The sequence below is a fragment of the Carex rostrata genome, chromosome 18, assembly GCF_964058835.1.
Source record: "Carex rostrata chromosome 18, lpCarRost1.2, whole genome shotgun sequence".
Lineage (NCBI taxonomy): Eukaryota > Viridiplantae > Streptophyta > Magnoliopsida > Poales > Cyperaceae > Carex > Carex rostrata.
Genome location: NC_135935.1, coordinates 2,010,806 through 2,027,484, shown reverse-complemented (window position 1 = coordinate 2,027,484; position 16,679 = coordinate 2,010,806). Strand labels below are relative to the sequence as shown.

General features: G+C 35.2%; 2 protein-coding genes across 3 annotated transcripts; both read right to left on the bottom strand.

Annotated features, from left to right (window-relative positions):
• Positions 1-419: 419 nt before the first annotated feature.
• LOC144569339 (uncharacterized) lies at positions 420-4,707 on the bottom strand. 2 transcript variants are annotated; one of them, XM_078319636.1, is made up of 8 exons: positions 4,398-4,705; positions 3,302-3,423; positions 2,584-2,787; positions 2,028-2,270; positions 1,848-1,949; positions 1,561-1,611; positions 1,392-1,479; positions 420-886 (listed from the first exon to the last, which is right to left on the bottom strand). In XM_078319636.1, the coding sequence occupies exons 1-8, from the start codon at positions 4,576-4,578 to the stop codon at positions 735-737; spliced, it is 1,143 nt and encodes a 380-aa protein (XP_078175762.1). In that variant the 5' UTR covers positions 4,579-4,705; the 3' UTR covers positions 420-734. The 2 variants fall into 2 exon arrangements, with proteins under 2 accessions (XP_078175762.1, XP_078175763.1); XM_078319637.1 differs by lacking the exon at positions 1,848-1,949 and having other exon boundaries at positions 4,398-4,707.
• A 2,656-nt stretch (positions 4,708-7,363) lies between these two features.
• RBP45B (RNA-binding (RRM/RBD/RNP motifs) family protein) lies at positions 7,364-12,196 on the bottom strand. Its single transcript, XM_078319635.1, has 7 exons — positions 11,717-12,196; positions 11,001-11,457; positions 9,426-9,472; positions 9,201-9,331; positions 9,018-9,114; positions 8,124-8,303; positions 7,364-7,688 (listed from the first exon to the last, which is right to left on the bottom strand). The coding sequence occupies exons 1-7, from the start codon at positions 12,035-12,037 to the stop codon at positions 7,686-7,688; spliced, it is 1,236 nt and encodes a 411-aa protein (XP_078175761.1). The 5' UTR covers positions 12,038-12,196; the 3' UTR covers positions 7,364-7,685.
• Between the last annotated feature and the right edge of the window lie 4,483 nt (positions 12,197-16,679).

Below are 16,679 nucleotides of genomic sequence, written 5' to 3'. Positions count from 1 at the left end.
AGCCCCAACCATGCAATATCATCATTAATATAAAGAAAACTGGAACTCTTTGGAACAAATGTATTCTAAATCAAGCCCTACAGAAACATGACAGTTCAACTTATCACAAATTTGTACTGACATAATACGTCAATACATGTGCCGTGCAGTAATGTCCAAAGGAATGTACCGATGCAGACCAGAAAATACTCAAATTTGTAATGCTGGTATGCAGCACCAGTATCCCACTGGAGGGTATCATACTGAGGCAAAACCTTTTCGTGCAAGCATCAACAGATAAATAAAAACCTTGCATATCACACGACCAAACAGAAAAGGAAAGCAGCTGAAACTTACTAAACTCGAATACTATTTGATAGATGCTGCTTTTTAAAAAAATTAACTGAATCTAATAGCCAAAACAGATTACTAGTTCACAAACAGAAAATGATAACAGGCCTATTTTTTTAGCTTCTTTATTTTTTTATCTGAACCAAACTATCAATCATGTCTACATAGAACATACAGTTCTCTTCTCTCAAGGAAAGAGGGTAAGAAATTAACTAGCATCATATTTTTACATTTTAGCTTATCAAAAACCCTCTGAATTTAAACAACCTCACCACTTCTAACACCAAAATTGGATTTTTTTTTTCAAGAATGCACAAAACAACTAAGAATAAAATAATATAAAGCAGAACCAACCGCCTCTTCCAAAATTGGGAAATGCATCTAGTATTGGAGTCTTGGAGAACTTAGAACTTCATTGGAAATGTGCTAGCACCAGTAGGAACCATAAATGGTTGTACAGGCCGAAGAGTTGGTGCAATTGGCATAGGACCAGGTATGACCATTTGGGAGCCCATATTCATTATAGGAGGTGAAGTCATACATACTGGAGATACACCTGGAGTTTAAATAAAATGATCAATTTGCAAATACAACTTTCGATGCTGAAAAAAGACACTGTATGTTGTCTTAATTTAGCAGGGGGGTTTAATCATCTCTGTTGTATAACAAGTTCTGTTCATAGCAATATCTATGTAGGACCAGAAAAAGAAAAAAAGAAAAAGAAGAAGAGAAAAGTCTTCATATAGATATATTTGTTAAATTATTTCCTCTACTTACTACCGTTGCTAGACATGTATTTCTATCTATTGATAATTTGTTTTCCTTGACCTCGTCCCCATATCCCTACTTCCTCTTCCTTATAACTAGGCTTGAGTTAGCTTACTATTTTAGGAGAACATTTGCATTCATAATCTTGACCATACAATACATATAAAACAAGGGCTGATATTAAGAATGCATCTTTAAGGCTTTTTCCCAAATCGAGAAAATTCCAATAATCATTAAGGAACAAATGCAATGTTGTATATATAATCTTCGCAGGTAAGTGAGCACATTAATACCTTGGAATCTTGGGACATTAGGTGGGTATGGGTTGAACATGGTACGGGGCCAAGCTTGAGGAACAACAGGTGCTCCTTGGATTCCAACCTTCATTTTACAGCATATGAATTAACCAAGAGAAAGATGCTAAAAAAAGTTGCTAAAAGGGATGTTAAATTAGAGGATTACCTGTGGAATAGGATGCATACACATAGTTGGACCTGCTCTTGCAGCCATTACCTATGCAAACATAAAGTAGCATTATTTTCCTTGAAAGAATAAATAAGTAAAAAAAAAAAAACACTAAACATAAAGCCCGAATGCAGTTTCAAAAATATTTATTACAACAATACTAATGGTCATGATTTTGCTAATAATTATACTTGTAATCACTGGGTAACAATAGCAAATAAAATATTATACATGAAAATTAGTAGCAAATGTAATACTAATCAGTAAAGATTAAACTAACTTACAGCTGGAGCATTTGGATTCATAAAAGTGGGTGCAAATTGAACAGGACGGTATTGACTTGCAACTCCAACTGGGTAAACATTTGTTGCTTGACAACCCAGAATCTACATTAACGAAGAGAATTTGTCATAGTAACACGGCAAGCTTGGTAAAGTTTATTAAATTTAAAATCAAATAAGTACCTGCTGGGGATATGCAGGTGCAACACCAGCATTGGCAGGAGGGAAGTTATTATACAGAAAAGGTTTATCTGAGACAAAAGGATGGTGTGGAACAATGTTATATGCTCCATTAGGAGGGGTACCAGCAGTTTTTATATTTGGTACAGTGAATGAGTTTGCAATAGGAGGCACGACTGTAGTCATGGGTGTAGGTTTTGCAATTGATGGTGAGAAAGCTCTTGCACTTGGATTGAGCTTTGATTCCTGTAAAAAAGAAAAATCAATAAAAAAATAATAAAATACTTAAATGCCAATAATATGAAGAAAACAGGAAACCAAGCTTTTATTAGCTTTGCTAGTCTTATCAACAATTTTCATTCAGTGCCTTCAGTGCAGAATCGAGATAGTTCAGCAACAGTGGAAATTCAGTTACTGCCGGTCAATGAAATTATTTATTCTGTCCAGTCTTAAAATGCTACTTTACTGTTCTATGGCTTAATTGAATTTTTCTTGAGCCCCGTTGAGTTCCAACAAATTGTGATATGTCAATTAATATATAATTAAAGGATCAACTTACTTTGACAATAGTTTTGTTCTGTGCAGTTCCATTCATCGACGGTGCATCGTTGCATGAAGAGACTTTAACATCTGACCTGGAGACCTTCTCTTTAGAAATTCTAGATTTATTTTCAACTTGATTTGAATTTGCTAAGCTCTTATTTAGAGTTCCTTCTTTCATGTTGGTATTGTTCATTTGTCCTTCCGAAGTAAGTGCAAAATCCTTGAAAATAAACAAAACTGTATCATTAAAACCACAATATATCAAGAGGAATACACATACTTCAATATTGCAATTCGCTGTTTCCTTGGCTCACCAGGTTCTCAATTGCATGACAGCATACATCAAGGAAGCAGAACATCTTGTACCAGTACCATCTGGCTTTATGCCATCAGTCATATCCAAACCATTGTATTCCAGGGTAAAATCTTAGAGAGGAAGTTAAAATAAACCAAGCACTACTAAGCTACTATTCAGGTCCCTGTATATACCACACAATACAAATAAGGTACCATTTAGAAATTGCCAAATCTTGTTTATTCCCATTATTTCTTTTACTTTTGGGATTGATTAATATAAATTTCATTATCTTAAGTCGAAATGAGCCTCTCGAAACAGTTTACAAAAAAAAAAAAAAAAAAAAACACAAGAAGAAGATCTGAATTCAGAACTATAACTACTCATAAGTCATTCTTTATGGCATATAAATTTCAAACAGAAACTCCAAGGTGCGTACCTTTACAATTAGTTGAACAAAATCTTGAGAGAGAATCACAAGCGTATCCAGAAAAGATTCTAAAGGTACATTTGTGCCACGCTTCCCTTCGCCAATCTTCCGTGCTTTTTTCAACACCACACCTATTGATCACATATTCACAACCACACGAACCATCGTTACATTGTTTTTCTTATATTAGAATGGAAAAGAATAAAAAGACTCACACAAGGATAATTATAGCACATCATATATTTAGAGTTGTGCCAGTATAAATTCAAATTCACAAGTCTTTTGTGAATTCACTTTTATTTCGGATTTACAATTCACAGTCCAAATTCCAAATGACAAATTTAAACCACGAATCTTGTTCTATTTTGCAAACCATGGATCCAAATCACGAATCATAGAATTGGATTTTATTTTCATAGAAGAAAAAGATATTGAAAAATCAATGCACTGAACTTGTTGATTAAAATGCTGATCTTTTGGTTGATCTTGTGCAAAACAAGCACTTTTTACTTTTGGCATAGAACATTCCAATTTGTAGTTCGAGAAATTTTAAATTTTTTACACCAAAATAAAAAGTTAGTTCACAAATATCTTATAATCCTAGGTTGATACTACTCAAACTACATTAGCAATACCATAATTAATACATACGATGATTATCTATTTCATGTATTACAGTATTGTTAACAAGATATGCTAATGCTTAACAAATCAAGTTTGCCATTATGGTTAGTTTATTATTTCCCAGCTTGATTTGAAACTAATAATGAAATTGCACTCAGAAGTATTGAGTTTCCTTCAAACAACATCTTAGACCAGAAATGCATGATACCATAGCAGTTTTTACCGAACCAGAAAACATGATCCATGGCATGAATTTGCTATCATTTAAATTAGAACTATTAAGCACCATCGAATTGGTTCAAATCAAATCCCAAAATCTCCGAATTCATATGAAAAGATCAATTTCTCAGAGGCAAACCATCAAATCCATGCATTCCAAAAAAATTTCTCAGAGATTTTATGTCAACCGACCAAGTGAGTAGCTTTCCGGTCGGATCTACGTAAAAATAGTCAAAAACATGAATTAAGAAATAACACAAACCGTGAGAGAAATTAGCGGAGTGGAAGATGCCAGAGTAGACAGATCCATCCTTGACTTGTACTTCCACTTGAAGGCCCACGATACACAGCATCGTGAACACAAGCGCCTCGCCAAGTGTTTCTTGCACTTGTGTTTTAGTATCAGCCATTTGAAATTGGGTCGAGCTCTCTCTCTTAGACATGGCGGCTCGGGTACCCTTTTGTTCTTATTTTTTAGCACTAGTCGTGCGAGCCATTTGCGAGGAGGAAATAGAAGGGAAAAGGTGCCTGCTTTTTTCACAGGGTGGCGCCGTTTACTGTTTCTCCTGCGGTGTCCCAATCCATATCCTCTGAGGTAACAGAATATTGTTGTTTAGATCCATACCGTCTGATCAGAATTCGGGGCAATCCGGCCCTAGGTGAAATGCACAGTTCCTTTAATATTCGTGCGGATTCTGATCGGATGGTCTAGATATAAACAACAATATTCTGTTACCTTAGGTAATATCAATTCGTCCCGGTAAGTAGTAATCCATTAAAATTGATAGGTGCTTGATTGATCTGGATGGTCGCTTTTTCTTTCCAACTGTGTGCATGCTTGGATTGTATGGATCATCCATCAAGAAAGGATCACACAAGGTGGCGATTCATCGTGATAATGTTCTACTTTCGGGTATATTGAAAACTGAAAAAAAAAAAAATCGTCTATCTTGTTTTGCGATTTTATCACAAAATTTAAAAATTTATAGTTGGCTTGATTCAGAGATTAAAAAAGCGACATGCACATTGCAATTGCATTAGTTGCCCACCTATCAATTTTCTATAAAACGAATCTTAAATTTTGGTAGTATTTTTGTCGGAGATTCATGATCCGATTTGTTGTGTCAAACTTTGTTTTCTATAATCCTAATACCATGAGAGAAAAGCTCGTATTTGGTTTTCTTTTTCATTTAAAAAAATCAATTTAATATTCAAACCTCCATTTCATTAAAGAGGAGGGATCCACTTACAACATTTGTAAGTTATAGCATCTTACAACAATTCGTTGCAATTTTAAAAATCTAAACGGTCGGTTCAAATTGTTTAGCAGGATGTCTATATTAAAATGTACTTGAAGATAAAATTTTATATTTTTTTAATTTTTCTAGTATTTATTAAATATTTTACAAAACTATCCTTTTCAGCGGTCCATAATTGTCTAAAAACGATAGTTTTGTAAAATACTTAATAAATATTAAAAAAAATCAAAAAAATGTAAAATTTTATCTCCAAGCACATTTTAGTATAGATATCGTGTTGAACGGTTTGGATCGACTGTTTGGACTTCAAAAATCACAAAACCAAATTGTTGTGAGATGTTGTAACTTACAAATATTGTAAATGGATCCCTCCTCTTCATCAAATTGATTGTTATTTTTTTTTAATAAGTGGGTTTTTAAACTTATGAAAAGGGACTAAATTTATCTTAACATTATTTTGCATAATAATAATATGCATAGATTTTGAATAGAGAAAAATTAAATTTTTATCTTAAACATTTTCTCTTGCACTGCGTTTATTTTTTTGTAATTTTCAAAGAAACAAGTTGGTTTTTTTAATCAGAAAAAAAAATATCATCCCTCAACTTATATTTTCTGAAAATTGGTCATTACACTTTACAAAAAAAAATATCAGTCCGTCAACTTTTAAGGAAAAAGAAGTAAACTAGTTTTTTTATTTTTCTCGACAAAGTACTTAAAATTTACTTCAACTACCAACAAAGCGATGGCACCTCGCAGCGAGACTGCGAGGTCCTCGCTACTTAACGGAGATGGAATAAAATGTAGAAGCTCGTAATTCCGTTTTAAATTCCTCTGCTTTTCAAACACCAACAAAATGACTAATGTTATTATCTCAAATAGAAGTTTTAAGTACCATGGAATAAAATGTGGTTTGATTTAAATTCCATTTTATTACATTTTATTCCGTTTTAAATTACTCTGCTCGTATTTGGTTTGATGTAAATACAAATTCACGGACTAAATTTGTGTTATTCTTTTTCTCAAAGCTCAGCTGTTAAAGATCGACTTAATTAGAAATTCAAAAATTAATTCAGTACAAATATATGTTCAAAAAAGTTTATTTATTTTTGGAAAAATTTCAGTCAAAATGTACCGCGCAATAATTTCTGGGTCTAAGAATAGTCATGAAAATTTTTGTAGAACTTGAAAACAGAGTTGAATTCACTATTCTAATAGAAAACAAAAAAAGAGTTGAATTCACTATTTCAGCTATTTAACTCCATTCAAACAAAAAAACAAGCTGTTTCAAACACCTCATTTAAAAAATAACTTATTCTTACTTCAACCAAACATACTCTCAAGTACATTCTCCATCCAGAGCCATGAGAAATAACGCTGGGTTCATTTCTTAGGACGGTCCAAATTCAAATCTGTTTGCCATACCGGTGGCGTTGTGGATCCTCATCTTTGTTTTTTAGTGACTGTGCTGATGCGAGCATCATGATTATCGGAGGAACAGGAACAACACGTTGATGCTGAGCTGTAACAATGTGGAAATCATCTCAAATCGGCGTGCCTCCAACAAAAGATATTGCTCTTTGTTGAAAATTCGAGAATTCGAATTTAAGAATTTTAGATCGCGTCTTTCCTCACCAGAGCCCTCGATAACCCTTTTCGGGCTTATTTTAGTTGATCTGTAGACTGACTAACGCTTCCGATGGTATTTTCACTATTTTGCAATGTGCTCAAATTTTTGGGGCTTATTACAGTTTCTTCTCATCTGCCTCGTAAAAATAGTCAAAGCAGAGCAATCACGTTCAATCTAGCAACTTTAACCAAGCACATAGGAGTTGCTGCTTTTATTCTCCTTGGATGTTGGCATCTAATTACTCGGAAAAATCAAAATTACTACACAAACAATTGGAAAAAACATGAAGATTATGAAATCTAAATACTTTAAATAGAGTAATTAAAATAAGGACTGGAATTTAGAAATCATAGAAACATAAAACCACCACATCTGCTACACTTCTCACCATAAATGTCACAGAACGCCTAATGAATATCATTCAACTGACAGAACCATAAAAGTACAGGCTCCAGGTAATTGTAATGAACCACACTCAAACGATAACTGAAGTAAAAAAAAAAAAAAATCACTTCGCAAGGTAACCACAGCCCACAACACATCTAATCAATCTATAACAACACACTCTATATAGAGGGCCATGGAAGATTACAAGTGACATAGGATCACATCAATATATTTTGTAGCTCCATCCATACAGCTTCAGAGCAACAGAATAAAATCACTGTTGAAACAAAAACACAAGAATGAGAATGGAATTGTCCAAAAAACAGGTTGAACATGAAAAAATCATCCAGGCCTTGTTTGTAAACCCTGCAAACTATCAAATTTTCAGGCACACCCCGACAAGATAAACCATATACCATATATATGCATTGTACGTTGAAACCAACTTTGCTCTGTGACTTTGTAATAATTTACCCCCATAATTAAATTCTCTATTTGTGCATGCCCAGCACTTCACACTGTGTCACAGTTGGTTTCATTAAATTAAACTATGACCCAGGAAATTGGATTTTAACATCTTTGGATGGCATGGACATGAAATAATCTAACCATTTAAGCTGTACAAAAAAGTGATTACTATATATTAATATCTTATCGAGGATGCATGAATGTTCTTCCATTGGTGCATATTAAGGATTATTAACTATTTTACCTGCTGTGGTTGCTGCTGCTGCTGCTGTTGGCCATAGTTAGCATATCCAGGATATGCACCTCCACCATAAGCAGCATACATGTTTGGATCTTGCGGTGCTTGTGAGTAGCCATAGGCATCATAACCCTGGCCATAGCCTCCATAGTATCCCCCAGCCCATTGACTCGCATCATGTTGTGGCTGTCAGATTTCAAAAACAAATCAGTATACATTTCCCATTCGCTAGCTCACAATTTTTCAAGATAATTTACCAAAGGTAGATGACAGAATTGGCAGAAAATTCATGTTCAAAATGAAATATCCACAAGATAAGAAGATTTTAAGTTTATAAATAAATTATGTTACTTACTAATCGCATACAAATGCATGCATATGCCAAAACCAAATACCCAGATAAATTAACCGGAAAATTTATATCAATGTCATTCATCCAAAGACCGTATTTTTTCCATGGGGGGCATACAAGAATTTATGGTCCAATTTTATTTCCAAATTTATGTCAACTATACATACCTATGTATCAACAAAGTATCATTTTCCATGCACAAGCACACATAATTTTTAGATAATCAAACCCAAGTATCAAAAGATCACATGCATAGAAATACTGTGCATCTTAATAACATCATCAAAACCCAGCTAATTTCAGGATATATACAATACTACTACTGTCCTAGTTTACAAAAACCAGCTATCCCCTTCACTTCCCTCATTAGCAACAGAGGTGATAAATTTGGATGTGAAGCAAATGCAACTTTAATTGGAACCAAGGGACGGAACTAAAGATAGTACTGGGAATATGATGTTTCGTCAACTTTATTGGCATGGTGAAGTCTCTGCAGCAGGACATCGCATTACCCCAATAATACTTAAAAAAAAAATGCAAATACAGACCTGCTTGGTTGTGGGAGAGCGGCCCCAAGAAAGACGAATGCTCTGGCCTCCTATGCTTGTCCCTTGAAGCATCAGAAGGGCTTCCTCTGCACACGCCCTGAACCCAATCACAAAAAAAAAAATTGAGCATTTTTCTGTGAAGTATTACACTATATATTAACTAAGTTATTCAATAAAACAAACCTGTTGGAAAACTGGACGAAGGCGCATTTCTTTCCAGCAGGAATCTTAACACTGACGAGCTCACCATACGTGCTGAATACCTGCCTAAGATGCTCTTCATTTATATTCATGTCTATCCCGCCTACAAATAACTGCAATTACATAATAACATCATTTTCATCAGCAGCTGCATCGTTACCACCACATGGGCATATTAAAAAATTATACAAGGAAGTAATCACACACTGTTGTGTTTGTCGGATCAGTTGGAGTCTGAGGTGTAGCAGTACCATCTGAAAAGGATGATAAAATGCGATGAACAGATCAGCAATTGTCATAGTTGGACAAAAACATTTTTCAGGAATCAAAGCTGTGAAGTTAATAATATTTGTCTTATTTTCCGTGCAATAGTTGCAATGTATATTCCATCAAATAACATGTGTAAATAAGATTCTAGTTATCTCACATCAAACTTAATACCGCCTTACCACGAAACAGCGCATAGCATTCAAACCCTCTTTATGAACAGGTTGAGAATTGTCTTCAAGAGAAAAGGATCTCTGCCTTGTCAACTAACCGGGTAGAAAGGTTTGAATTATATTTATGTATCATTTCAGCAACAGCTTGAAGTATATTCATGCCATATCATTACAGTATAGACAAAGTTCTTTTATTGTAGTACTTACTAGTAATTTACCTGGCACGAAGGAGGGAAAGGACATGCAGTGTGTAATGATAAAGAAAAGTCACCCTATTTGTCAATCTTTTTCCTTATGTAAAGGGTCAAAAATTCAAACTTCCACTTAAATTATATTTATGCCATATCATTGCATCAAAAACAGTTCAAATTATGTATATAGTATATTGCTCCATCAACATCATAGAAGTTCTTTTATAGTAGTACTTACAGGGAAAAGACATGCAGTGTTAATGAAAAATAGAAGTCATTCCCTCGTTTGTGGATCTTGTAACTTGAAGGGTCAAAATTCAAACTTCCACTTAAATTATAGAGACATCTAGAACCTATCTAATTGCAGCGACTTTTAAAATTGGACTGTGGAGCCTAGATGGAATACTCTAAAATGCAGGAATGATAGACTTGCTAGAAAAAAGAAAGGAATATAACACAAACAAGAAAGATAAACTGGCAACTACCGACTAACATTTAGTCTACAAACCAACCCGGTAATAAACAAAAGTAACTCAACAAATAAAGGTTCACTAAAATATATACAACTAGCATTTGCTATGGAAATTTGGACATAACACAAGGAATGAAGAAATGACAATCTGAAAGTTAGGTTCCGGAAAAATAAATGAATGTGAAAGGTAAAGTAAAGAGAAAGGTACTTTTAAAATAAAAGGATACTTAAAAGTAAAAGAAATTAAGTGTGAAAGTACTGGAATCCAAAAGAAACTGAAAGGCCAAATGTTACAAACATAACAACTGACCTAACCGGGCCACGCATTACAAATGGTGATATGCATCTCAGCTGAAGTCAAGTTTCCTTAGAAGGCTCCTCATTCATTAAAAGAGAGCCTCTTGGCCTCCTGCTCCCATACAACATTATAATCCCTTATAAGTTTCACTTATTTCATTTATATATTCAAAACTAATCCAAACGAAGGAAATTGACTTGTACAGGAATTGAATGAATGAATGAATGAATGCCGCATATCTTCATATTGACCCGTAAATAAATGCTAACCAAGCAGAGAATACATTTCATGCTAACAAAATAGATAATCACATCAAAAAGTAAAATCAGTAAAAGAATCACATAACATTAATTTATACATACTAAAGGGTGTACATCATACCTTTAGAAAGGCCCAATGATTTCTTATTTGTGGCAGGCCCTATTCGCATAGGTCTAGTGGATAAGAACATGCCATTCATCTCGGTCATGGCCCGAGTCTGTTCAGTAGCGTCACCAAATCTGACAAACCCATAACCCTTTGACCGATTTGTTAACTTGTCGGTCACAACCTTGGCACCTTTAACAGAGGGATAGTTGTTTTTAAATGCCTCTTGTAGCATGTAATCGGTAACATCAGGTGCCAGATCCCCAACAAATACAGTGTAATCTGGCGAGTCATCCCGCTTTTCTCCAGCCGATGCCCAATTGAGTCTGAAGGGCAACTCAGTGTTGGGCATAATTTGACCATTATAAGATTGTAGGACCCGTTCTGCTGTTGCCTTGGTTGCGAATTCAATGAACCCATAACCCTGAAGCTGGCCAGTTGTCTTGTCACGAATTAGTTTAACAGATTGGAGCTGTAGTTTTATGGTAACAAAGCATTAGAAAGTAAAAAGAAATTCAAGAAATCTATCTTTCTTTCAAGAAATTAAAGTTCAAAATTTCCTCACGCCTCTTCAACAATTCAGTTTATTATGTGCTATTAGATATGATCTAAAGAATTGGAGGTCGGCTCTCAAGAAAATCCATAACACGATATAAGAAACCTTGAAAGAAAGAAAATGAGACACGGAAAAATAATAAATAACCCAACAAAAGTAAGATCGCCTTTCTTACCTCGCCGGTCTGAGCAAAACAGCTGTAGATGTAATTATCGTCCATCCAGTACTGGAGATCTCCAATCCAGAGGGTTCTAACCTCTTCGGGCCCGACAGATGGAGAAGCTGCAGCTTGTGGAGGCACTGCAACACCGTATTGCTGAGGAAGGGAAGGAGGGGGGATCTGAGAAGGTTGTTGGCCCCACATCGCCTGAGGATGTGGTTGTTGGTACTGAGTTGGTATGGGCGGAGGAATCGCGCCCCACTGCGGCGGCGCCACGCCCTGAGGCGGAGCCGAACCGGCGGAGGGCGCCTGTCCTCCAGCTCCTTGTTGCATCATCTTGATCCGAGAGGTGGAGAGGAAAGAGAGATATGGGAAACCCTAACCCTAGAAAACACAGGTAAGAAGTTTTGGAAGAGAGAGAAGAGGCGGCGACAGAATAGAGATATGGGATAGCGTATTTATTGAGGCGAGAAAATGATAAGGTTCAGCAGAGGATAAAAATGTAATTTAAAGTTTTGTCAGGGGGCCCTGCCAAACTTTTTTGAGTATGCCTTTCCTAACTTTAGAAAATAGTTCATGACTATTGACTAATCCAACTTCGATAGATATACTCCTGTGTTTTTTTTTTTTACTTGTAAATATCTCAATCATTCAAATTAGGGTTGAAATTATTTTAATAGAAAAATTGAATAAGGCCACGTATGGTTAATTAAGTAAAAAATAAGACTATAATTCAAAGACTCGTTTGGCAACTGTGAACTGTGAAGGTAGCTGAGAATAGCAGCATATCGCGTCATTCCAACAAAAAATTGTTGCCAAATGCCATATTAGAATGTTCGACAGAGCGTCAGAACAGACTAATCCGCTATTCTAAATAGATTTTTATAACGAGTTAGCGATATACGAAATAACGATTGTTATATTTTATATATTATGCCGTGCTATTATTGTTATTCTTAATACGTGTATTTTATTTTATTGTATTATATAGTAATATTATTAGATTGTGTCGTTCTCAGCTTTTCTTTCAAAAGAAGATATATATCATGCTGTTATAAATATTTATGACAATCATTGTTCAGTCGTAATAGTTATTATTAACATTACTATTAATAATTATCTTGTCATTTTTTTACTTGTTATATCATCGATATTATTATCTTATGTTTCGATTTTCAAGTATTTTATTTTCTACAATTTAGTTGTTTTATGTTTGTACGCGTAAGTAATTATTTGAACATCACATTGTCTGCGGTTTGCGCATATGTCACAAATTATTACTTTTATGGGGATATTATAGTCGAAATTTTTCAGCTACCACTCTCAAATTTCATAATTTTGGTTTTATCGTCATTTTTTGAAAATTTTCAATCTTACCATCCATGCAGATACTGTTGACTTTTGAAAATTTTCGATCTCACCATCCATGTAAACTGCACCACTAACTAAGGAGTTAATTCTAGAATCTTTTTTCCGAAAAATAGTTAATTATATAACAAAGTCGATACATAATATAAAACATCAGGATTGCATTCATATATTGAAACAAAACATCGATGCATCGCTAATTAATTGTACCATGGGTCCATGGCCCATTAATATCAAGTACTAATATTTGAAGAAAAAAAAATATTATTGTCATTGTGTACCATGGTCACTGATACCTCGCATATTTAGCCTATATTTGACTTGATTTCATACCAAATTCATGTTCCAAATTGTCAAAACCATGTGCATTTCATTGATATATTCTTAGAATTTGGTACTGCTGAGAGTTTGTTTGTTTTCTGCAGGATTGGAGCAGAATACACGAAGAAACGGCGTTTTTGGACACCTTGGTACGGCCCTTACCAAACTTGGTACGGCCTGTACCAAACTTAGCCGTTTCAGCCTTCTTCCCACCTTGTACGGCCTGGCCGTACCAAATTGGTACGGGCCGTACATAGGTGCCGCCTGACAGAATTCAAATCTTGGCAGAGGCTATATATAGCGGGGGATCTCTCCATTTTCGGGGATGCCACTTCATTCCAGATTGAGAGCTCAGTGAAAGAGAGAAAGAGAGCAAAGGAGCAAGAAGAGAAGATCAAGGAAGAGGAAGAGGCGAGAATCGACGGATCTACACCTTCTCCATTCCCGATCTTCAATCTAGTTCTTTCATGACTTTCTCTATCTCTTTTCTTGTATATCTGGACAGATCCATGACTTGTGAGTAGTAGACTTTCGTTTCTAGGGTTTGTAGATGGATTTTCTTGATTTGTGTTGCTTTTCTTGATTTGGATCTTGTATGAACTCTTGTGATTGATTTGATTGTGAATTTGCTTGTCTTGATTGCTTTGTGTTGCTGTGATTGCATGTGGTGTGCCTATAGTGGTAGATCAACCCTAACAAGGTCATGTGACCATTGCCTTCTCTCAACCAAACCAATCCCTTTAGGTAGACTTGATCGAATTGAAGCCGAAAGGTTGAATTCTCCTCTAATCGACAGATTAGAGGTTACCTTAGATCTCCAATCAATCAACTAGAGGATCTGGACCAAAACACGAGAGTTGAGGTTTAGAAACCCTAGAAGGTGAAGAATTGAATCCAAAACTTAGATCTTGAACCAACAAACGAGAGTTGAGGTTTAGGAACCTTAGGTATGGTCAATTGAACCTTTATCAAGAGTTTAATACGAGGTACCAGCAAGAAATGCATCAACTCGAACTTGTAAGCTCTGTTCTGGTAAACCAGTACGGCCCTTACAAGAGTGGTGCGGCCTACCCGTACCAAGCCCCATACGGCTTGGTCATACCAGGTTGGTGCGGCCTGGCCGTACCAAGTTTGGTAAGGGCCGTACCACTAGAGGCAAATCAGAGATGAAGTCTGAAACCCTTGAAACACCTTTTATCCCAAATCAAAACACAGTTTATACCTTTTCTTGCACATTTACTATTCTATATCATTGTGTGATTGCTTGAGTTGATTCCTTAGGAAAATTAAACACCAAAATCCCTTTTTCTCACTTCTAGTCTTTAGTCGAGATAAGTAAATATCTAGATAAAGGAACCGTCCCTGTGGATCGATACCCGATTATACTCCTCGATAGGGTTGTACACTTGCAACCCTAATCGGAAGGTGTAACCGCGGTTTTAAAAGGTACGCCCCCAAGCGTACCGAAACTTGCGTTGCGCTTTCACGCGATCAGTCACACATTCATGCATCATGGGGAGGCCACGTGGATGTCCTTGGTTATGCGCATTATGGGGTGATGGGTCAAAATCAAAACTAATAATATTTATAACACTAACTGTCTACTTTACAATCGATTCATAGGTGCATAAACCTATCATTTAGTATAGATCGGGATGTCAATCCACGGGGATAGTGTATTAAGATATCTAATATTAATTGAGTCTAGGCTTTTGGTTCTTTTTGGTTGTTTGATTTGGATTGTTTGGTTGTAGGAACAATTAAAACAGTAGAGTAAATATTTTATGTATAGAAAATGGACTTCTAGGGATAAGGTTATCTATCATTCTTACTCATTTAATATAGTTTTTGGTTGCAAAAGCAAGTATATGCGGTGTGTTAGTGTAATAATCTAAAAGTCAATAATACGATAATTTATCATAAAACTTTGTTTATGAATTGGATGTTTAATTATATATCATTTTGTTGCCTTGAGTATTATTGTATTATGGATCATTTCGAGTTCATGACTGGAATTGTGAAACTCCATAATTAAGATGATATATACTCTTAAGAAGTCACTAACCGAGGTAATTAACAGGAACACTAATTAACCGTTATTAGGTTAGTATGTGGATTAAGTGATGGTCAAGTTTTACAGACCATAAATAAGGAGTTGTCATTTTAATCACATAGATATATGTTCCAGGAACATGATATCTGACAGACCCCGAATGAAACATTATACGGAATTGTGTTCGTGTCATTAATGCTTTCATTCAGTGTTAAGTTCTAAAGTATGAGGTATTCATTTTTCCTACATAAGAGATGTATCTGTAACTGTTACCTGACGCTATCTGTAAAAAGTAGCTATAACGATAGCTCTTCGGCATACATAACTTATGCTGAGGAAGTAATGGTTTACCAAAAGTACTACTGTCCCTCGTATTTTGTACGAGCTATAGCATCACTGGGCCCCTTGGTAGAGTTAGATTATCTACATGCGGTATAATTACAAGAGTAATTATATTTGATAATCTGCTCAAGATCAAGAAAATATTAAGTTAGCAAGGATGACACACATCTACCTTGAAACTGATCTGATAGTTATGTGACAAAAGAACTGACATAAGTAAATTGTTTACTGGATCGTGATATTGTACTGTACATCATCATCTGTGTAATTGGATGGTCGTGATGCATTTTGCCATATGCCTCTCATGATTATAGAAGTTAAAACAGTTTTAATTCTATTTACCAACATAACATAGATCCTATTGGGTCACACCATATATGAGTTAATCGGAGAATCTTATTGTGATTGATTATAAATTGGTTATGATCAATAGTAAGATGGTTATAATTAAATTATAAATGTCATATAAGATGACAAGCAAAAACAACGGTTAATTTATAAACGTACACGGTACATTGTATAAAAGTTACCGAAACAACAACCGCAAGAAATATAATTGTTCAGATTAATTATATGGATATTGATTTCAGCCAAGGGCATTTTTTCTTTTCACATGTCATCCTTATCCGCATGACACGTTATCAGTCTTATCCGCATGACATGTCATCAGTCTTATCCGCATGACATGTCATCAGTCTTATCCAGATGACATGTCATCATCCTTATCCACCCGAGGGTATTTCGGTCTTTTGGCAACTGACCCTAAACCCTATAAATAGGGATGGAGGGGTAGAGAGAGAAACCACTAATTCACTCATATCATTTCGTGTCGAATTGAATCGGTATTTTATCTCTTTCTCGGTTTCTCTCCCAAATAGTGTTTCAGTTGAGAAA